We start from the raw sequence: 23,552 nt of genomic DNA, 5'->3' as shown, positions 1-23,552 counted from the left end.
CCATCTAAAGCAGCTGCATAATATTAAAACTGACCTGGACTGATCATTCAAAATTAATTTAGCCAGAACATTAATGAACTACAGTTTCTTGTGCTGCTTGCATGTAATCTGCTTGATTTTTCTTCTTTTACCATTCTACAAACAATTCTATCCCACAGCTTTTCACTAAAGCTTTTAAGATCTGAAATTTGAGCAGCGCAGATCCTATTGCACATTTGTGATCAGAGTCCAAGCCATGAAGAATACCTACCTGCTATACCCTGGTTTGCTTGGGGCAGTGTGGTGGGTTCACCCTGGCTGGCAGCTAAACCCCTACCCAGTCACTCACTCACTCCCTGCCAAGTAGGATGGGAGAAAGAATCAGAAGGACAAAAGTGAGAAAAACTTGAGAATCAAGATGAAGACAGTTTAATAACTGACGGAAAAGGAAAGACAAACAACCCAACCAAGTGATGCAAAGGCATTCACTCACCACCTACAGACTGATGCCCAACCAGTCTCTGAGCAACACCGACTCTGGAAAAACTCCCCCCCTCCCAGTTTTATTGTTGAGTGTGACATTGCATGAGATATCTCTTGGGTCACTTTGCGTCAGCTGTCCCGGCTGTGTTCCCCCCCAACCTCTCACCCAACGCTAGCCTACTCGCTGATGCAGCAGAGAGAGATGGAGGAGGCCTTGAGACTATGCAAGTACAGCAATAACTAAAATAGTGTTCTGTGTTATCAATGTTGCTTTGGTCACCAGTCTAAAACACAGCACCATACAGGCTGCTATGAGGAAAATTAACTCCATCTGAACCAGACCCTGTATAGGCAGATAATAAGGGTCCACACAGGTAACTCCAGAGACTGCCAGTCCATTGCCAGTCCAGTACTGCGGTATTGCATGCAACAAAAACTAATACTTGGCTTTCTCTCTGATCAAAACATTCAGTCTTCACTAAAAGTTTAGGAAACTGAGGCAGGGAAATGAAGTAAGCTCTCCCAAGTCGCTCCTAGCAGCAGAAGAAGGGATGAGCACTCAGGGCTGGTGCTTGTCTTGAACCACAGTCCTCCAGTCTCCATCCACCAGCCCCATTTTCCTATTGCATCACTGGGTAATCAAAAAATCTTTGAATTCAGTTTCCATCTCTTTACTACTAAATTACTACATTGGTATGTTTTAAGCTGAGGTTCCATGCATTGATGCTTTGTGTTGTTATCTTCTGGCACTGCACTGGTACAGAGAAAGGATGAGCACAAAATACCTGGAAATCACGTAAGCAGAGAGGTAGGGACTGTAAGACTTCCCTAGCCCAACTAAAACCGGATAGATTTGTTCTCACAGGAACACAGATCTCCTTCAGGAGGGAAGGGGAAAGCTAAGGTGCTTTTTGGTTTGGGTTTGGTTTTTTTTTTTTTTGCATAGCCTTGGTTGGCTCTTTAAAAGGCAGTAGTAGTTCTAGCCCTGAGTTTCCTGCTCTGAATCTAATTTTCCCAAGGCACAAGGAGTGACTTACCTGGAGATCATAAAGGCTGTCACAAAGCTCAACAGCCAGGATTAGAACCATATTTTCTACTTTATCTTCTGTTCTTTCAAGTCAGTACAAAATGTTGCCTTACTACCAAATGACATCAGGGCTTAAGAAGTATAGGCATAGGAGCCCACCTAGATACACCTATCAGTGTCATGTATATCTGTTCCCAACATGATAATAAATGTCTAGGCAAGTAACAAATACAAAGCAAAAAAGGTTCATCTGTCTCCAGTGTATTTTAATAAGTGAAATAAACCTAAAGGTATGAGCTGGATTTCAGCACCAGTTAACCTTTCCACTGACACAATGCAAGGTCTCTTTGCAGGGATGCTAAGCAGAAGATTTGCTAAATGCCATACTGGGGCTAACTCAGGAGACTGCCAGCCCATTGCCTGCTTATATAAAGCTTCCCAGGAGTCAGGCTGATACCCTCAGCCTTCTCTGAAAACACTGTTGATCCATAGGGATAACCTAATTTCCTGGACCATGAAATAAGCTGTAGTCTAAGGGTTACAACTGATGGATGCATGAGACACAATCACCAGTTTGCCGCGCAGGTTGCTGCTCCCCAGGTCTGTTAGGTACTTGGTGGCTTCTGGGCTTGCAAGAGACTTAGCTGAATGATGCTACTCTCTGGTAGGGGACACCATGCTTGATGTCACCTTCCCCACTGCCTGCCTTCCACTGCCCCCAAACAACTTCACCGGGATGACCTTAGTGCATGTTTTGGAATAGGAGGGGTTTGGTATAGCATTTGAGTTTCACAAAAAGGTAGAAAGCTGAAAAGCTGGTCGAACAACTTCTCCCTGGAATACATTCCTGCAGGTCCCATGGGTCCGCGTGCTCAAGCACACACATGTGTAGTGAGGTAGCTGTTTCTGCTAAGGCAAAGAAGAGCATTACCTGTTTAGAAAGCTTTGGCTGTCAGCAAAATGGATATTTTTGGCTTTGGTGGAAAATAATAAAGCTAGGTAGGTCTGAGGTCCTGCTTCAAGTGTACCCACCAGGTGCTGGACTTCAAAACTGATGCCAAGTTGTTCATCTCTGAATTTTCAGAATCGAAGTGCCAGTAGCTGGGCAGTCCTGGGCTGCAGGCACAGTACAGGTGTGAACACATTAAGCTTCAAGCTCTTGGGAGCTGCTTTCCCTTGTAAGCACTAGACAGGGAATTACTACCACTTGCCTGTCATCACTGGTGTGAAAAGTAGGTGTGATATTTCCTGGTTCAATTAAATAGAAGGAGCCCAAGGTCCCTACCTTTCTTTGTGAAATGGGTCCATTCCATTTTAAGTGCTTCCCTTTGTTTCCTGCAAAGTGGTGACACGGAAACAATGCCATCTCCCACCATGAAATGACAGCCTGCTCCAGCCCTTTCATAACAGAAGCCCTTGAGGTTTGTACCAAGGGAGCTTGATGAGGTTAGTAATCACTGCAGCACACGGAAAGCATTTATACACTGCAACCCTTTGTAAATAAAGAGTTATACTGGTTTTGTCACTAAAGCCGGGGAGATTTATACATACAGCTTTCTCCCAGCACTGAGGAAGGAGAAACTGAGGCAATAAAATCCCAAAAGCCAGCAATTTATTCAAGAAGGGATGCTGAGAGCACTTGGAAGGCTCAAAGCTTATGGTATTTTACCTATAGTTTGCAGCACAGGAAACAAAGGATAGGATTTTCATTAAACCCTAGCATTTTGAGGGACATAAACTGTATTTTCTTTCAAGTCACATTGACAGTCCTGTGAAAGTTCTCTTCAAGAGCTGTTACTACACAGGAGCTGTGTGCACAGCTCTTGGTGATTCATTGCCTGTCACCTGTTGCTGTAGTGGGAGATGCTCTGAAAGAGGCTGGAAAGGACCTTCCGGTCTTCTATTTCTAAGACCTGTTCTGAGGTCTCCTTTGGCAGTCACCTCACTCCCAGATAGTTATAGCACCTGACATGACCTCTGGTTAATGACTTATCTCCAAAAGCTGAAGAAATAATTTCTGCCAGGTCTGCCTATGCTAAATGACTTTGGGAGACAGGTACTTTGTGACCCTGGGTTCCCTGCTCACAGGTGTGACTGGGGGAATCCCAAGCCTTTTCTTCAGTACTTCACATCTTGGGCTACAAGATACCTGAGAAGCAAAACCAGGTAATATCCCTTTTCCTTTCTCAGAGCAGTCTCTACTTTTAAGTACCTCCTCCGTTCCTTCGGTAGCAGCATTTCATGGGAGTCCCCTCTTCTGTACTTGGGAAATTGGGAAACAGAAATATGACACAATTACCTTCAATTACCGAAAATATTACTTTTATGGAAGAAAAGTGAAAATTTGACTTATTCCAGATCTGAAGCAGTGAGAGACACATAGTGAGATTATAGGGGAGTTTTCAGTGTCCGAGGCTCACCCATGGCCTTCAGAGAGGAAAAATAATCGTGTTACTGCCTTTCCTCCCAGTTTAACAGCAGTTTATATCCTTTAATCTCACACACTGAAACCTGTGTTTGCTTGGGCTTTGGAGATTCAACAGCCCCCATGTGTAGTCAGCACAGAGCAGGATTCCCCCTTTAGTGGCTGGTTTGATCCTGGCCACAGTCATAAATGACTGCCCTGCCTCTGTATACACAACATGTACGTGGATCAGATACAAATTTGAACGTGCAACACGGCTCCACCTGTGCCATCTGCAGAAGACATACCCATCCACGGCAAATGAAAAGTGCAAAGATAATTCAGTGTTTTCCACTTGATCCCAGGCAATGTTTCTTAGCATCCCTTGGCATATTTCTCCTTATGTACCTGCCTCACCCCCCCAAAAGCTATTGAGATTCTTGTTTTGCTGAGTCCAAGTCTCCTTTTGGTCTCCAAGGCTCTTCTACCTGTGTTTCCAGAGAGATTAATCAATGCTGTGCACACTGAACTTCTGTAGGCCCCCCTGAAGGAGCCCCGGTATCCCTCTAAAACATTTCAAGTTTGTTTCTTTGCCACCCCTTCTCTTTGAATGTATGACTGCCAACAGGCCAATACCATCTGCATGTCTTGCAGACAACATCCGTTGTTTAACCGGGAGCGCCATGTCCTTATTTTTATTTGAATTATTCTTCTCCTGTTCCCTAGTACACAAGGACCCCCAATGGTTTTGCATTTGAGCTCCATCTGGTGCATCTTGGCTGCATGTAGCAACGTCTCAGTGCACATCCCCATTGTGTAAGTCCTCCAGCAGGTCAAGACATCACCATGTCCCAGCGCTGACTCATGGCTGTGCTCTCACAAGGGTTGATGACAAGCTCCTTGGTACTCTCATTTGTGTCCCCAATCGTCTCAGTGTCCAAACAGAAGCGTGAAGCTATGTGTTCAATGTGTGATCCAACTTTACCCCATCGCTGAGAAGAAATACACGAGAGGAGAAACAGGGGTCAACAGGCTTCCTCCTCATTATGCTTTTACTACACTGTGCCAGCATCAAGAGGACAGTCGTCACTAAGCCTCTGTGCCTGATGCTGGGAAGGACAGGGTCCCCAAACCCACACCAAGCAGAGCACACACTGAGCATTTCTCCCATTAAAAGCACACTTATTTAAGCTCAGCCTCTGCCTGGCTTCAGGAAGATAATATATTACTAACAGCTTTTTCCCCAGGTCACTGGTTCAAATGCCAGCTCGATGATTAACTGCAGAGAAATGTTAGCATCTGCTGGCTGACTGGCAGCCTGTGTGAACTAAATTGCCAGTTTTAGTTTGACTTCTGCAGATAAGTATCCAGATCACCACCCGCACTAATAGACATCCTTATCAACACGCTCATTTAAGAGGCAAAGGGCTGAACAGGCCAGTCTGTACTCCCAGACAGACCGTGCTTCCCAGATGAAGTCAGAGCGCATGGGCGATTTGATGTGCAGTAATACTATGCTGAAAGAAAGGGAACTTCAAAGAAAACAAGATCAACAACAGGCCTCACCTGCTTGTTGTCACCTTCTTTGCAAGGTGACAGCAACACCTGGGAACCAGGGAAGAGGGTGTACACAGACAAGCAGAGCTGCTGCTGGCGGACTTGGTGGTTGTATGTGTATGTCCACTCCTGCAAAGAGGAGAAAAAGAATGGAGGTGAGAGATCAGGGTTGATTCTTAGTATTCTTCTACCTGGAAAGCAAACACTTTGACTTGGATCCTGCCCCCTCTGAAACCAAGCACAAAACTCACTGACTTCAAAAGGCACCAGGACAGGTCACTGGGATGTTTGAAGCCTCCCCAAAACAGCAGCTGTCATTGGAGGACTGAACGTGCCAAAAAAATGTCTACAAAATCTGCTGGAAGAAAATGGTTCACAAAGCAAAGGATTTCATAGCCAGAACTGAGCTGTGGCTGGGGAACAGGGGGATGGAAAAATGACAAAAGAGAGGCAGAAATACTACACACAATGTGCAATCCTCTTTGCAAGTGGCAGCAGGAAAGAGAAGGTGATATATAGCAAATGGTTGCAATTCCCAGGATTCTGTTCCCAAATATGACAAAAATCAGGGATAAAGCTCCCTGTTTCATCAAACGAGTGGGACCAAACTCCAAATGTTTGCTGTACTGGTTTGCTATGACCACTGCTATTCTGGCTCCCCTGGGTTGTCTTGGAGTTTTTTTCCTCATGCTGCTTTTCATGTTCACCGGGTCTTTATCAGCTCCTCAGCTCAAGAAATAATATTTGGGGGAGCAGAGACTCTTTGTCCTGTATAAAGCTTACCATACAGTGGGGGCTCTCTGGGATCATCCCCTTTTTCACCCATGGAAATTTTCCTTGGGAGAAAAAGAGAAGCAGCTGATAGCTTGACAAGGATTTCAAAATGTGCTAGACAAAGCATCATGCAGGTACAGATATACTGCTTAGCACAGGAGTATTTCACGGAAGTTTACTCACACTGTTTATTCCAGTTGAACGTTTTCCATTATTTACCTGCGCTCATATTACCCAAGAGCAGCTCCTGTGGGTCTGAGACTGTCCAGGCAGGGATGTCTCCCTGCTCTTCGTGTGTGTACACAAGCAGACAAGAGCTGCTTTGGCTTATGAGAAACCACAAACCATGCCTTTATATAACCCCAGAGAGTGACTTCGGGAACAAGTTTTTTGCTTAGAACTTTGTGCGAGTATTAACTTTAAAATTAGGGCTGGAAGGGGTTTCTGAGGGCATCCATCCAGAGTGCAAAGCAGGATCAACTCCTGTGGTCGGAGTAAATGGCTCTGCGATAGCAGTCAGGTGAGCAGCAGTGGGAGCAAACGGAAAACAGGTTCCTGAGCTGTGGCCAGGCAGGTGAGCAGGACTGGAGGACAAACAGCAGACTGGCTTCACTAGCAGAGGGCAATAACCGCACTGGAGAGAGCAAGGCCAGAGAGCAAGAGGGTTTCCACAATAGGCCCCAAGAGCCAAGGCAAATGATTTGACAGGGTACAGGCTATGAGAACTAGGAAAGCTGCTGTGAAAGAAAAGGTGAAGAGAGAAAGAAAAACAGTTGAGAGCTCAGATATGGAGGAGTCAGAGCTCCGGGAAGAGTGAAGTGAGCAGGGGTGTTGGCAGTGGAGGGGAAAGCCACGCTCAGATGTATGGCAGCTAGGCTGGGCCTGGAAAAATGAAGGGCAAAAGGTGTTCCTGGGAGACTGCAACCCTTTCTGAGTGCTGGCAGGTGAAGTGAAGAATCGCTGCCCTGATCTCAGAGCTGAGAACGCCTGCAGCTCCCCCTGACTTTGAATGGTGGAGGCTTTGGGTTGCATTAACATGACTTATTAGAGCAGGGAAACGCTTCCACCCCTTTGGTATTTGTCACCGTCAGCAGCTCTAACTCCTCTCCCCGACTTCAAAACAGACAGCTACAGGCATTTAATTCCTGGGAATATAAATCTCACTTCATTCAGGTTCTTAGCCACCTGGAAGGAAAAACACGCTTTTGCACAGCAGACCCAGATCCACAAGGACTTCACACTGTGATTCTCACACCCCGCGATTCTTAGTCTACTACTCCCCACCAGCTAATGGAAATCAAACCTGGCTTTCTGAACAGTCTGTTCACAAGCTTCTCAGTGAGAGCTGCCCAGGATTTCGGCACATAACAAGCATTCATTTTCAAAGCTGTAATCTGCACCCAAAGGGCCTTCTGGCAACTACTCCTTTGTCAGATGGATCAGAGTTTACCTGATCCTACAGTGAACACGTTCCAGACATCCCAACCATGCATGCTGTCAGCTGCTGTGTAAACCACCAGCCTGGGAAATCAGGTGCCAAATTAGTCCTGCATCTGTGAACAACGGAGCCCTATGGGGCAAGCTCCAACACCTGTTCTTGGCGACGGCATTGCTACAAGCTGCTTTGAAAACCTGCTTTACATTTTTAACCAATTGTTCGCCATTTTAGCTCAGGACAGGGCTGGAGTTGCACCCATGAGGCTCCTCAACATGTATATGTTGAATCCCCCAACTAACTCAGGCCATGGGACTTTTTTTTTTTTTTGCTTTGACCTCTTAACCTTCTTGCTTCACTGAGGCACCTCATGGAGGACTGCTCCTCCCAGAGATTCTCCATGCTTTGTTTCCAGGCCAGGTTCTGTTCAAGCCCTCCCAATATTCACATTCTCTCAAGGCAGGACCATCCTCTCATTCAGCAAAGTGCCACAGGATAGACAGGGTGGTGGTAGCCATCTCTCCTAAGCTGTTGTTCATCATAAGAAGTGAGGCCTTCAGGGCTAGATACATGCGTCAGTTGGACAGCTGACATTGGATCCTCCCCTCTTGCCCCCAGGCTGTCCTGCTACTGTCTTTATCTAAACTGACAGATTTTCACACAGCTCTTCTATTTTGGCAGAATGGCTTTTTATGGAAGCCAGTCCTGCTGAAAACGTTTTATCCAGTTCTAATCATGTCTTGTCTCTTTTCAGCCCTAGATGAAAGCCAGAGAAAATGATGCAGAAAATGAAGAAATTCAGGAGGAGCAGAGAAAGTCACTTGAACACCACAGAATCCATTAAAGGCTTCAAGTTAAAATACAGGCAAATAGCCATGCAAATTTTTATCTTATCCCATCCCATCTCTTCCCTGATTTGTATCAGTTGAGATGAAAATTCCTGCTTTTTTTCCCCATGAGAAACTACTTTATCTTCTAAACCCTGGCACACTGAGCACTCACATGGCCAGCACAGCAGTAACAACACCAGCACAGCAGTAACAACAGCAGAGCTTCGCACCCTGGACGCTGTGGTAGATGGGGCAGCCCGGGGTACTCCTAAGAAGAGAGACCTTCAAGGTTCAAGCTAACATGGCTTCAGGGCTGCAGACTGGCCTGAAGAGATGCCAACGGGGTTTACAGCTGACCCTGGCACCAAGGAAAAACAGACATACAATGTGAAACTGAGATCAAGATTTCCAGCCGTTTCGAAGACGAAGATGAAGTGGTGGTGGAGCAAGGAGGAAGAGGGCAGACTGGGAGAGCAGAACTACCAGCAGCACACCACAAACAGCAATCCCCTTCCTCCAAAGCCTCGGATAACACTAACCTCCATCTGAGGCTTGCGACCATTTTTCAAGGCTTTAGCATCATTTGAGCAGGCATCTGTCACTGTTACTCAGGAGCACTGTGAACTGAGGAAATTATTTTAAAATGTGACCTTTGGCTTGGAGTAGCCTGGCTGGCAGAAGGAGAAAGGAGCCCCTCAGCCTAGCAAGGAGTAGCCCCATAGGAGCCTGGTGTTACGTGACAGAGCTGTACATGCTCTGCTGCTGAGCAAGAGGTCAGCCATACCCTAAAGCCGGGGTAGCAGCTAAAGAAAAATGTTTCTGAAGAATCCAGGAACAACTTCAGCCCTCAGTTATCTTTTTAAAATCACAGGGAAAGATTTCCCAAGGCATGTGACTGAATGGGTCACCTAAAGATATGAAAGTGCTTCCCTCATCAAAAGGCCCTGGGATGCCACTAGCACCTACCACATCTGGGGAAAGGGAAAGCAAAGTACAAAAGGTGCCCATGGCAGACTGGGTGCAGAGGTGACACTGCTGCCAGCCAGCCCCTCTGCTTGGCTGGCTCAGCTTGGCTCTTGCAGCTCCAGACAGCCTACAGCTGGGGCAGGACGTGCCCAAGGAGGAGAAGAACAAAGACTTTTGAGGGGAGGAAGGTCAGAAGAGAATTTTTATGGTTGAGATGTCTCAGGATGGACACTGTCAGGTTAGTTTGGATAGATGCTAAATGTTCACCAAAGAAAGTTCAGATCTAGTCAGCCCATAGAGGTCCTCAAGCCAACTGGGGTAAGCTTCAGTGCCACATCAGGCTGATGATCACATTGCATTTCCTTCACAATGAGGGTCAAGGACATGCCACCCTAATGCAATGGCAGCCAGTCAGCTCCAAGGCACAGATATTTTGGGGTACAGGCCAGGGAAATGAATGCTGCAACCTTTCACTGTTTCCTCACTTGTCTACGAGATGACTAACTTTACACTCATCTTGTGGCTACCACTTACATGTGTGTGAGTATCGAGGCTGAAGCGTCTTCTGCTTTTTTATCTGAAGTATGTCAGGTTTCATGCAACTGCTAATGATTAATGGTTTATTAAATAAATCCCAGAGTCAGATGTCTATTCCAAAGATGTATGTACTAATATCAACTGACACTTAGTTTGAAAAGAAAACCAGTCACTCACATCTTCATCAGATAGAGCAGGGCAAAATTATGATCAATTATTTTCCCTCAGATGCATTTCTCTTGTGAAAAACTAAACCAATCAGTTCATTTAGCAAATGAGACACAACAACACATAGAGTACCAAGGCTCCAGTGGGCAGGAGCGCAAGGCAGAGCCCGCTGTGTCCTGGGGATGGGCAACATTGCATAAAGATCTCTGCCAGTCACTATCTTAAGAGCAGGTCCCTCTGAGAGCCACCCCAAGGGACAGAGCCTGCCCTGACTGCTACCAGACCTTTTGGAGAGGGAAGGGCCAAGTGGATCCCAGGGATAAGAAGATAGAGGTATCCCACACACAGATGAGGGGTCTTCTTGTGCCTCAGCACTCCTTTTAGTAATTCAGGACTAACACCAGACACCACCAGGGAGGGTTTGTGAGAACTGCTAGGGGTGTAAATCTGATTTCACGGCAGTCAGAGTATTCTCAATTTACCCATGCTATGGATGCGGCCAGAGGGCTCACAACATCCTTCCCCTGCACTACAGATAGAAAAAACTAAAATAAAGAGCAATTGATTGTCATCTGACAGCTCCTGTAACTCTCTCCTCAAACCATGGTGATCTATGACAGCTCAGATCTTCTCACACCTGATCCCACGACTTAATGCATATAATGCTGGTAAAGGGCTTGGGGAGCCTTGTAGGGAGACAGCTACAGAAGGGCAATCAAGCAACCAAATTAATGCTACTAATACTGATAATAAAGGATGTGGATGGCCAGGATATTTTCATAGTACTTACTGAATGCCAGAAAAGCACAGCTTTGATTTAGCTAAGCCTATTTTTCAAATAATGAAGCTTAGGGTAAACAAGATGTGACTCCAGTATGTTAAAAGTGAGGATTATTGCTCTATTCTGGTATACCAAATACGAAACTAAGTAGCATTCAGGACTGCTGCATAATCTATCCTACACAGCCTGGTGACCATAACCCCCCATGTCATCCACAAGTTCAGGTGGTCTTGTAACAATGTGTAATTAAAATTCAAATTTCTATTCACAATGAAAATTTAAATATCCTGCTTTCATCTGAAATATTCTCCACGGGTACAAGTAGCAGAGAACTAACCTAGAAAGACAGAGAAAGATAAAAGGAAAAGGTTTTTCTCTATTCTTGCCTGTGTATTGAGTGTGTATTCAGCAATCTGTTTGTAGTGCATTTTTCTGTTCCCCTGCAGAGTTAGTCCTGGATGTGCACAAGAAATGGACTTGCCATCCAGTGGGAAGTGTTGACCTATCACTAACTGCTGCAGAATCAAAATGGGAAGATGAAAAGTTTGTGGTATGGAAAATTCAAAATATTTACTCCACAGAAATGTCAAAACAAGATGTGCTCGATGGGAATGAAACAATCCAACTTGTTGGCATGACATTTCTTATTTTAAAATATCACATCAAATTGGTATTTCAGAAAGACCAATGCCATTTCATTTTGAAACGCTAGCTTGCAGCAGCAGTTTTCATTCTGATTTTCCCAGATTTTTTTAAAGACATCCAATTCATTGAAAATTGCAATTGTCACTAAAACTTTTTTTTTTCCTTCAGCAGAGTTGACCCTGCAAAACACAATGATCTGATCTCAGATCACTTGTCTTGCTGCTTGTGTAAAAAGTCCATGTAGCAGTGGAAGAAAGAAAAAGAATCCTAAAACCGGGAAACCAGTTAAACCATAAGAACTGTAACTATGCAGTACTTGCTGTTATATTCACTATATTTTCTGAACTGCCTAAAATTCAGGCAGTCATTGTTGGTTTTACCAGACTGTGAAGCAGATATTATTTTCCTGACTAAAGGCAGGCACGCAACTGCATGCGAAAGAGATGCACATAATGACATGCTTCATTTGCACATACAAACTAGGGACATTTCCAGCAGCGTCTCAGGGCTGGGCCTTTTATATGCATAGCTACCTGGTTTGAATGTGCAACCATGAGGGTTAAGGATGTACAGTGAAGTATAAGCAAGCACACCATTGCCTATTAAATTATTTCAGGGCACCCCAAAGAAGCAAGTGATTGTTATCGTCCCTGTTTTATAGACGGGAACAGTGAGAGAACTGACATGCCCAAAATCACAAAGGGAGCCTGAAGCAAAGGAAGATTTTGAAGCTGTGTCTTCAGGGTCTTGCTCCAGCGACTCCACTGCAAGGCACATGTGCCTGCTCTTGGCTCTAACATTTCATAGAATATGCTTTTGAGAACAGTGATTCATATGTTTTTTTCTCGTCTCAGTGAGATTGAAAAAAACAAGATCATCCTCATTAAACTCTCACTAGTTTAATAGGCAATCTAATATTGAGAGAATGCACACTATGAAGTTATAAATACCATCGCGATTCAGTGCATTTTGAAAGAAATAAGGCTGAAAGATGAGAGGAAATTATAGTTCTCTGTCTTTCTCTGATCTCTGCAGATGAACAGTGCGTGGCGTTCCTGAGCAGCAGTAAGCACTCAGTGCAGGCTAGCACAGAGGTGAGTGGTCCACCCTGTACTGTGGCTCCTGCACTAGCCCCTGCTGCTGCCCAGGGCCTCCACCGAGGTAAGAAGAACTTAGCAGGGTTTAACTACATGCTACCTTAAGAAAGGGGCTGGCAGAATGGGTAATTCTCCAACAGAGCTTTAGCAAACTTAAGAAATCACCTTAAACCTGCCTGGGAGCCTTCTCTCCAGCAGGCATCATGGGATAAGGCAACACATCTTACCTGTGCTGTTGCTGCCGTGCCTTTGCTGCTAATGCAAGGATTTAAGCTTAGGACAGGGAACTCTTGGACTTCAGACTTGTGCGACTCCAGGCAGCTCTGCCTTTGCCTGATCATCCCAGTCTGATAAAGCGATTCCTCTGGAATCCTGTGGGAAAAGCGTGAAAACAACATCCCTACTCCCCCAGGCACACAGAGTACTCAAAGGGAGCTCAGTGGGGTAAGGAGGGTGCAGCCGCACCATTTCACCTTCAGAAAATGAGAGTGGCAAGATCTATTACAATACTGAACCACTGAGAGCAGTACATGGACAGGGATGCTGCAGAAGCAGCACTCAGAGATGGATGGATGGCCTTTATAAGAGGAAAAAATAAATAACACCGCACAAGGCAAACAGAGGAGCAAGGAATAGACTGTGAGCAGGCTGAAGGTCAGCCTTCAGCTTACAGGAGCGGGAAACTTTATAACAAACCAACACAGAGCTCTGGCACTCCCTGTGAATGCTACTGTGCAATGCCACACATGGCAAAAAAGCAAGAAAACAGCTATAAATCATTTTCACACTGTGATTCTGCATTCAGCCATTGCACCAGCAGGTCTCTGGAGATACCTCCAAAACTTTTGCATCCTTCCTGAGGATGGCTCCTAATGGTGACCGGGGGAATGGATGCAATGCTTTCTGGAGTAATTTTGGTGACTAAAAGGCATCTGTGCAAAAGTAATTCTGGTAGTGCATATTAAGCAAAGCATTAGGCTAGGAGTGAGGCAGAGCCACCTGAATACAGGTCATAAACTGCTAGAGTGGATGGTTTGACAACAGAGGAGTCTTGAGTATCACAGAACAGTGTGAAAGGACTGGAAATTACATGCTTGTTTTGTAAGAGTCATTAAGTACTGAAACAACCCACCAGAGGCTATGGTGGATTTTCCACCTCGGGATACTTTTGTAAGGAAAACTGACTATTTCCGTATACCACCTGTCTCACAGCAAGGGCAGGAGGATACCTGAGGAAGCCCCAAGAGCTAAGAGAAATAACTGGTGCTTTGCCCCTCACCACCCCTGTAGCAAAGAGCCACAGAGTGCAGGATCACAGAAGAACCATGTCACACTGTGAGCAAGCTGTTTAAAGCCAGCACAAAATTCACTGGGCCTTTCTGTGAAGCTCAAGGGAGGGGTTGCCTGTGTCCCTGGGGCAGTGTGGGCACTGGGGGTGCAGAGGAAGGCTCTGTGGGGCTGGAGGGATGGAGCATCCCACTGGCCTGATAGAGACACGTGGAGATCGCACATCCCTACCGAAGTTCGGGATAAACATTTTCCAGGTACCACTTGAAGCTGTGGCATTTCAACCTCTTCCGCAGCTCCACTCTGCTCTGGACACTGTGGGAAGAAAATATCATAGAGATACAATGGAAATCATGAAGGTGAGACCCAGTGCACCAGAAAGGGAGGCTGAGAGAAACCCCAACAGATATGCACAGAGAGCAAACACAAGAGCATCATCAGCTCTATTTTCAGGTCTCTTCTGCATGAGCTTGGGCAGTCATTTTGATCTCTGTCTCTTTGGAGGTCTCACTTGGTAAAATGGCATGATGACATGTTGCCATTTTATCAAGGGGCCTGGAGTTTGGTGGATGAAAAGGTTCATGGAAAAGTACAGTCATTTAAAAATGATTAGTAAAAAAAGGTATGCTATCTACTATATGCAATAAAGAAATTAATATATGCTATTGTAAGTTACTTTTAGTTTACAGGACTACAGAAGGCCTTGATTTCCAAGAGCACCTAAACACGCCTTGAAGTCAGCAGAAGTTAATCACATGGTGAAATACTTCTTTCTTTCACTAACCAGGGCAAAATTTCTGCTGCAGATCATGCTGTAGTGACATATTCTGAACTCCAGCTCCTCCCTGGGCCAGCCTCTACCCATGGAGGTGTTATGACCTGGCATTTACAGAGCAGTAGGAAGCCTCCAGTACCTTCTCTTCACATAGGCTATCTTCTCTACACCCTCATATATTTAGCAGGACAGAGCTGTTACTTCATTTGGTGCTGATGGACGGGAAGAGGATATGAATTCAGTGGAAACAGGTTAGTCAGCAGGAATTCAATTTATTTATCGTGGAGATTGAAGAGTAGCCACAAGGAATTTGGGTTTGGATATGGAAACCCCTGCGGTTCAAAGGAAACTTTCTAACGAAAGGAAGAGCGTATGAAAATGGGAAATTAACAAATACTGACGGTCCTCCTGACAGGGAGGCATTTCTGATTGTTCACAGAATGAATGGCAAACTGCCTGCATACAAAGCACTTGCTCCTTTCCAATAAAACCTTAGTGGGCCCAAAATCTGATTATTTTCCTGTCCCCCAGCTGCCAGCGAGGACTCTGGACTCTCCATGCCAAACTCTGCTCTGGGACCAGGAGTACTTGTACCTAATACCAAGAGCAGGAGATAGGCAGAAGGGGTTTTTCCCCCACCTTGATTTGGTTCACTCACCGGCATAAACCAGCACAGCATATAAACTAGCTGCTTATATGTTTCATTGCTGTGCTTATAGCATCTGCCTACCATTAGCATTTAATTGAGCGTTACTACAGAAACAACGCAGGCGGGTTTCCGCAGCAGGGCGATGTCACTGTGAACACCCACTGCAGCAGGCAGGGCACAGGCAGGGCAAAGGCAGCAGAGAAAGACACTTACTTTCCATAAGGCCTCCCCTGGGCTGCAGGACGAGCCGCGTAGTAGTACTGCTTGAATTCGTCCATCCACACCTCCGCGGTGCGCTTGGTGTTTCTGAAGGAGGCAACGACAGACAGATGGAACCAAGAAAGCCTTCAAGGTGACACTTTATAAAATGCATTGACTAATCCATCCTGCTCTCCTTCCATCCTCAGCTTGGTCTTTGGCTTCTCCCAAACCACCTTTGAGCCAGCCCATCCTTCACTACTAGAGAAGGTACTCCTCCCCATTACTCCAGGGACCAAACACAACAGGCCAAAGCTTGGGTGAAGATTCACCATTTCAAACTCAGCTGGGTGCCTCGCATCCACCAGACTCAGAACTGAAGCTTCTCTTAAGCATCATCTCCCAGGCAGGCATGGCTGGGGTTTTATTTAGTGGCTGCGATGGTGCTCCGAAAAGTGATGTAAAATTTGCCAAAGATTGAAGGCAAGTATTTCCTTTGCATCAATTCTCTATGGACTCTCCTGCTTTGCACTCCTGATTTCACTGAAGCAAATCTCAGCATTCAAAACTTAAGAGAAACCACCCCGGCCACAGTGCTGTAGCACAAATGTCAGTCTTCCACATCAGCCAGGTGTCTGCAGAAGGTTTATGAATCTCAGGAAATCTTCTGTTGACTTCAGATGGCTCTAACTCTCCCTGTAAATGGCTTTGTTGCTCCATGCCTACCTGCCTATCCCTGCCCAGGTCAGAGGAGTCCTCCAAGCTTCAGCTCCAGGGCAGGCCAGTGCCTCCAAGCTATTGCTACCACACCACTAACTGCAGGTGCCACAGGGCAGGCTCTGGATCCAGCCAAGTCCCACACAAGCAAGCACAACACTGGAGCTGAGCTGTCTCTTGGACTGAAGTAGACACTGTGTGGAAAAAAAATCAATACCTGGCAGAAAGGTGGAGATATTTTTTGCTAACATCTCTGTTTAAACAGAGGTACCACATAGCATCAGGTTGCCAGAAAGCTGCTTCTCCTCTCAGTCTGTGTACTGTAACATTAAGTTTAAGGCTGATAGATACCATAAGGTTAATAAAATCCCAGCTCCTAATGCCTATGTTTGGAGATATGTTTCTCCAGACCACTTCAGTCCCTTGCTGATTCATGGTGCTTCTTCCTCTCTCTAAGGCCACTGCAATTGCCTAAGTGAACTTGGTCAAGAGATGCCTAAGTAAGTCACAGTGTCTACACCTCTACCTAACGTTCCCAAAGTGCAGGTTTTTTTGTCTGGCTTCCTGATCTCAGTCAGGTTTATAAGAAACATGGGGATAAATGCCGAGGCTCACACCTAAGCATTGATTCAGATCTCCCCAAAGTCCCCAGACGCCTGTGCCTGAGGTGCAGCCGGAAGACTGTACCCATTCAAGCTCCCCTTGCTCCTCCTGCAGGTGATGCAACACAGACGCTACCTTTTCCCTTGGGTTTGCAGTGGCTCCAACAGTGGAGGCTTTGCCACATAGCCTCTTCTGTAGGAGTCTTATTTCACTACTAAAAGCAAGAGCCCTCCTCATGACTCTCAAATTTGTGCCCTCCTCCTTGATGCCAGCAATGCCCTGTGCCCCTCACCTTTTGAATCCAGGTGACAAGGTCCCCTTCCTGCCCCACCTGCTGCGTGGCTGGAAACTGCATATTAGATATAACCAAGAGATGTAATTTGCACTCCCCCAGGTTGTTGTTTCATGCAAAGCATGGGGAAGCTGCAGAGAGCCCGGGTCAGTGGTAACACCGCTGCAGGCGGCTGGGTCTTCACAAATACTGCCGGCTCTTTATAACACTGGGAAAGCCACACTAAAAGGAATGCCTGGTGTGTAAACACACACAAATGCAGTTTAGCTGAGAAACAACCCTGCATTAAGTGTAAGTGCCTCTGGTGTTTTTCTTTGTCATTTACTTAATGCACAACCTTCAACCTCATGCTCTAAAAGAGGAGGAAATCCTTCCTGAGTTCACTAGCTGCTCCGATCATCTTTCCAATGCTGATTCCCACTTCTGGACTACCTCCTTCCTTGCCTGCTGTTTCCAGGATCTTGGCCCATTTCAGCCAGACGTTTCACTACCTGATTCAGTCTCTGTTCCTGCATGTGAGGACAGATTCCCTTCAGCTGAGATGCCCTGGCAGCTCACTCAGTGCCCCCGCCATTAAGGTGCAGCCCATTGCTGTCCCTGCTTGAGAAGTAGCACCAGCCTGGACGCAAAGCTGCCCACTTCGGCACGCTGCTCGGCTCCTCTCTCTGAGAGGCATTGGGAACCAAATTTTCTGGTTCAGCTGAGCCACACTTAGCCCTCAGCTAAGGTCACTGGGAGCTGACAGACATTTCTAGCACCGTGATTTCAGGTCATTGTAAATGTGTTCTGACGATGTTAGGGTCTAAATCATTTGCTGTTACGGTAGCTAGTGCTCAGGGAGATGCTGGGGTCATTCCTCCATTTTCCTGCTGATGAAAGGTACCATGAAGTGTCCTATTTCTGTCATATTCTTGACACTGTAGAAATCCTAAGGGAGAGTTGTACTGACTTGCATTTTCTTCGGCTCAGGAGATTCTCGCCCAGGGATATTTCAAAGTTTTCCAAACCAACTTTACTCTCCATCTTCTCTGCTCCCCGCTCCCACAAGGCAGCACCTTATTCCACTTCACAAAAACTAAGCAAGCACAAAACACCTACTTAATGTATGTATTGGCGTTTCCCTCTGGAAAGACGTATGGATGTTTCTTCCGGAAGACATGTCCAACGCGGCTGCAGGGGATGATTTCCAGGCTCCCTCCACACATCCACACACGGAAAGAGATTTCTACAAGAAAAGCAGCTTCAGCGTTTTGTCTTTCTGTCCTACAGCAGGCTGGATCCTGGTGTTACCTCTCACTTTATCCTCTGCTACATTAAACTGGGGTAAATCAATTACCAGAGGGGCTTTCCTAGGCACAACTCCCTTAAAAGCACATTTCAAAGCTTCTTGTGATCTGTTTGAAGTCAGTGCACTTGAAACCTGCCTATAGCACAGCAGGTGCTATCACAATGGCAAGAGCGAGATGGTAAGTAGGTCCCTTTTCAAGTAGACCCGCTTACATTGCAGAATCATCTTGCCAGTTTTGTGCTCCTGTAATTACTTCTGCACTGCCTATTTCAGAGTCAACTCCCTCCATAGGGCTGTCAAGTTCACCAGAAAAGGCCATGAATTCTACTTATTAATGACTACAACCGTTATTATCTTTATGAATCCACCATTGATTCTGCAAAGTGAACAGGGCTATGCAACCATCACCTGTCCCAAAATGGACAGGAGCTTACCCTGCCCAGCACAATCTCTGGGCCGTGAGTGCCAACATTGCAGTCCAACAAGGCACCCACCTTCACACAAGCAAAGGTCAGTGGTGGGAGGGATTATCCCCAAAAAATCTGGAAAAGCTGTCAGTACAGAAAATGTCTCCCAGCTGCCCCAAGCTGCTCTCTGACTGGTCCACAGGGCCTTTGTGGAGGAAAACGAGCCTGTGTACAATTGACACCAGAAGTTACGGGGCTCTTGGCAGGGAGCTGGATGAAATCCTAGCTGGCAAGGTAGGAGGGGTTGAGCAGAATGGCTGATCTAATGGGTCCATCTGGTCCTAACGCCTGTGAAGCTATGAATCTGCAGCTATATTGTCAGAAAGTCACGCTTAGACAGAACCAGCATAGAAAAGAAATGAAATTTAAAAGAAAAGGCTTCTGCAGTTCTTTGCATCCTATTTTATCATCTGTTGACAGTATAGAGCTACATGTAGCATGTATTTACTCCAAAACTACTAATTCCTTTTCACTCCCCCCGCTACCTTTAACTACAGAAGTCAGACAGGAGGCCACCCATCGTCTTTGCCAGCTCATGCTTCCCGCAGTCCCCTCACACATGCCAGCGCAAGGATGACTTGTCCCCAGGTTGGATGTTGGCAAGACAAGTGCCTGTGGCAGGAAGACTGTTTGGGCAGTATGGACAGGAGTCCTCCTCCTCCTCCTCCACTGCCAGCCCACAAAGCTGCCATGCCTCCAAAAACAACTCACAGCTTCAAGGAGCAAAGGAGAATTGGAGCCCGGACCTCCACAGCCACCTACTCTCAGCACACATGGCTCAGCCACGAGGTGCACGTCGCTGCAGAGGTGGGAGCTGCCTTCACGTCGCTCCCATCCCTGCTCCTAGCACACCCACCTGAGCTGATGGAAACGGGAGGCTGGCACAGCCACAAAGCCCTCTTGTCTTGATGCCCAGGTCCAAAATTCAAGGCTTGAGCCCATCCCCAACAGCTGTCCCTGGCACCAGGGGCCAGCAAAGGCTGGGGTGGGAAAGCACAGCAAATCCCCTCCCCTTCCCTTCACTGCTATGTTTACAGGCAAGAGCTGCAACAGCAGCTGGAGCCTCACCACTTTCTCCAGCACTGGGTATTAACAGGCCAATAAAACATGCCCTTGCGCCGTGTCCTGGTGCTATATTGGGAGCAACAGCTGCAGGGAAATGAGATTACGGCAGGATGCGGCCGCTGTAAGCTGCTGTGCTTGGTTCCCCTCGCACGTGGCTGTCACTCTCATTTGCCTGTGTGTCACAGCGCTGGCTGCACCGCCAGCACTACTGTGTAAATCAGAAGGGCGCCTGATAACGGGGGACAATCAGCTGAGCAGCTGTGAACAACAGTGTGGCTGTTGCATCGTGCCTTGCCCTCCTCTGGTCCTTCTGCTCAGCCTGGGAGAAGAGCAGCTCCCTGAAGCGCTACAAGGGAAAGACTTGCACTGTTCAGTCCTTGACTGCTCTTAATTTAAAGCCTAATGAAGAGGCGATCTCTGTGCACTGCGAACTGGAATGAGAACACAGTGGTGGGGAGGCAGGAGATGGTGAGGAGTCTGAGCTCTCTGCTTCAGACATGTTGCACCCTGCAGAGCCTGCTCCAGTCCCAGCAGAAGCAATTAAAGCACAGGTTTTGGCAGGTAGGGGCGACCCACAGAGCCATCCCTGGCAGCTAACAAACAAGGTCTCCAGCCAAGAGCTAAATGCTTCAGGAGGAGGTAAACTGAGGCACCAGCAAAGGCATGGCATGGGGCCAGCTCAGAGAAGCCAGGGGAGCAGGAACCAACAGCGTGCTTCACCTGACCCTCGAGAGATGTCTCCAGTGTGGGTCACCCCTCTGAGTGACCCCCAGGAGAGATGCGAGCAGTACGTGCTGGGGTGCTCTGGGCTTGGCCTTAGCTTGGCCTTTAGCGCTTCTTGCTGGTCTGCCAGTCCTTCTCCCATTACTCATCAATTCATCTACAGGGGATTAAGAAAATTCAAGAAATAAAACAACTACAATGTCCTCCTTCTAACCCAAACACACTTTCTTTTGTTTTGCCTGAAGTCTCCAGCCCCTTCTAGCTGCCCAGTCAATAACATTAAAGGCAGAAGCAATGCTCCCCAGGACCAGTTTTGGATCCCCTCAGGACTAAGCTACCACAAAAAGCATGGTTCACTGCAAGTGCCCAAAATGAGGAGCTGCTCAGTCAGCTCCTGCTCTCTGTCATCTGCCCAGAAGTGACCGGAACCAGCAGGACCACAGCTGCCCTTGCCTGTGTACAAAGGAGAGGTGAGACACGCTGCCTGTGCCTGCAGGAGATGCAGCTTTGAGCTGGGTATGCTTCTGCTGTCAGGGTGATGGGCAAGATGGAATCTGCCCTGCTGCTCTGCAGACCTGCACTTTTTTGTTGCAGTGCTAACCTGCCTGGCTTCCCTCTGTCACGCTGATGCTCTGAGGCAGCGTTACACCCTGCAGCACAGCCAGCGCGTGCTCGGTTGGGACCAGCCTTCCAGGGCATAGCACCAGTAAGGGAAACATCACGCTCCGTAGGATGGGCAAGAAGCACAACGCCCATTGCAGGGCATCGGACAAGCTGACAGGATGGACCTTCCCCAGAGGGCAGGCTGCCCTGTCACTATTCTCCCAAGAGCAGCTCAGGCTGGCTGCTGTCAGAGATGAATGACAAGCAGAGATGGACAGCGGGTCAGGCACAGCGGGGCAGTCCGTCTCCTCCTGTCTAGCTCCCTTCTTGAATGCTTTGTTTGGGCTTTGTTGATTCAGCGGGGGAGGCAGGAGGGCTGCCACTCCCCTCCTAGGTTTCCTCAGAGCCACCCCACTCAGAGGAGCAGATGCTTTGGGTCAGTCTGGTGGCAAGACACCCACCCACAGAGAGAAAGCACGAAGGAGCAAGATCCTACTGCATAACGAGATATAAATAAATAAAATATGCTAGAGGAAAAAGGCATGTGAAGGGAACAACAGTGCCAGGCAGCGGATGGGTTACTGCAAGGCAGCAGCATCTGTTCCCTTGGATGACTGACAGCATCACCGTATGTGTTAAGACATAAGATCCTTCCTTCCTTGCTAGCTATCCTCCCCAGAGGTGTGAGCTATTAAAGCCAGGTTCTGATCTGTCTCCCTGACATTGAGTGCCTCCCCCTTCTTTCATGGATACAGTCTATTGCTCTGATCTGCAGCATTGCTACGGCTTCAAAAAGAGAAAACAGCCCAGTCTGATCCAGCTCCGCTCGACAATGGGGGACAAGGGACAGGCTGTTACCTCTTTCATGTGCCCTCTCAAGTGTGCATGCAGGAGATTTCTTAATGCCCATCCTGCCCCATGATAATGGACAGAGGTGATTGAATTTGGGTCAGCTCTTAACCTCTTTTTTTCCATGCAAGAAAAATGATAGTGTCAAGGAGAGCCTGGCAGCGCTCAGCCATCTAGTGATACAGGAATGAATAAGCAGCCATGTTACTTTGCCACCTGCTTGCAGCATGCTGATAGAGCTACTATTTCAGGCACTCTGCAAATTCAGGGAGGCACTGATGCCCGAGTTCATAGCTTCGAAATGCCATCGTCAGACAATGGAGTAAGAAAGACACTTTTTTGCTTTATTAATGAGAATATAAGATCAGGAAAGAATAGAAGGGTGCATATGGTGTTCTTTCATCTATTGGTAACACCAAAGCTGAAAACTGTGGTTTAGGGTATTTACCTATAGAAAATCAAAGCAGCATGGAAGGCAGGGAGTCCTGAGTACCAACAATTCTCAGTTCTCATCATTCATGGTTGTTGGATCTCTTACTCACCTGAGACCATAACCTATGAATTTAAGTGACAGAAACTATGCAGAGCACTCAAAGTAAAGTCCTAAATGACCTTGTATCCATCTGGCATGACTCAGGAAGAGAAGCCAACACAGCAAGGCATAGGAGGAAGAAGACTGACTCACCGAAGTTCTCCCCACCCCAGATGTCCATAGCACTGTCGTACTTCCCCAGGTGGTTGAACCAGGATTTGTCGATCACAAACAGCCCGCCGGCAATGATGGGAGTCCTGCAGAATTGGTAAGGGAAAAAGGGACACGCTCTCAAACACTGCTGCAGCACCTGGATGCACAGAAGCAGCCCTTCCCTTTGCCTCCTCTTCCATGGTCAGGACACTACCTATGTATCTCTTTCTCACCAAATGAGGACAACACACCTCAAAAAGCATCTGAGCCTTTTTTTCAGTTGCCTTGGTATTTTGCTGTCAATCATAAATTGCCTGGCACTTAATGACTGGCTAACGCACCCGTCAGCACAACTCCTACAAGCCCGAAGTTCACAGCCCTGATTGTAGGCTTCAGCATCAAAAATGCACTTAGCGCTCAGGGGGGGTTATTCACTCAGACGGGCTTTTTGCCTGGAGCCAGCCTATTAAGAGCACCATTCCACTGGGGAGGGGAAGGCAGAGCCAATTCAGAAGGGCTTTTTAAAAGCCATCACTAGCTGTGTGATCTTTATTTCAAAACAGGGTTATTTTTCATTCTTTGGATTAGCTTAGAAAACTGCACAGAGAAGGTCTGTGGAGGAGGGGAGGACAGACCCAGAAGATAGCTTGAGGAGACTCACCATTTGC

General features: G+C 47.0%; 1 protein-coding gene across 1 annotated transcript in view; it reads right to left on the bottom strand.

Moving 5' to 3' along the window:
• Positions 1–1,734: 1,734 nt before the first annotated feature.
• The window catches only part of GALNT14 (polypeptide N-acetylgalactosaminyltransferase 14), a 103,439-nt gene continuing 81,621 nt past the window's right edge, over positions 1,735–23,552 (bottom strand). The window contains exons 9-15 of the mRNA XM_074864866.1: positions 22,885–22,988; positions 18,303–18,429; positions 15,608–15,700; positions 14,202–14,285; positions 12,911–13,055; positions 5,460–5,579; positions 1,735–4,885 (exon numbers count right to left, since the gene is read on the bottom strand). Coding sequence (XP_074720967.1) covers positions 4,727–4,885; positions 5,460–5,579; positions 12,911–13,055; positions 14,202–14,285; positions 15,608–15,700; positions 18,303–18,429; positions 22,885–22,988 — 832 coding nt within the window. The 3' untranslated portion in view covers positions 1,735–4,726. The remainder of the gene's footprint in view (positions 4,886–5,459; positions 5,580–12,910; positions 13,056–14,201; positions 14,286–15,607; positions 15,701–18,302; positions 18,430–22,884; positions 22,989–23,552) is intronic.

This window comes from Strix uralensis, chromosome 3 (assembly GCF_047716275.1).
Source record: "Strix uralensis isolate ZFMK-TIS-50842 chromosome 3, bStrUra1, whole genome shotgun sequence".
NCBI lineage: Eukaryota > Metazoa > Chordata > Aves > Strigiformes > Strigidae > Strix > Strix uralensis.
Note: the sequence above shows the minus strand (reverse complement) of the source record. Positions and strands in the feature narration are given on the sequence as shown.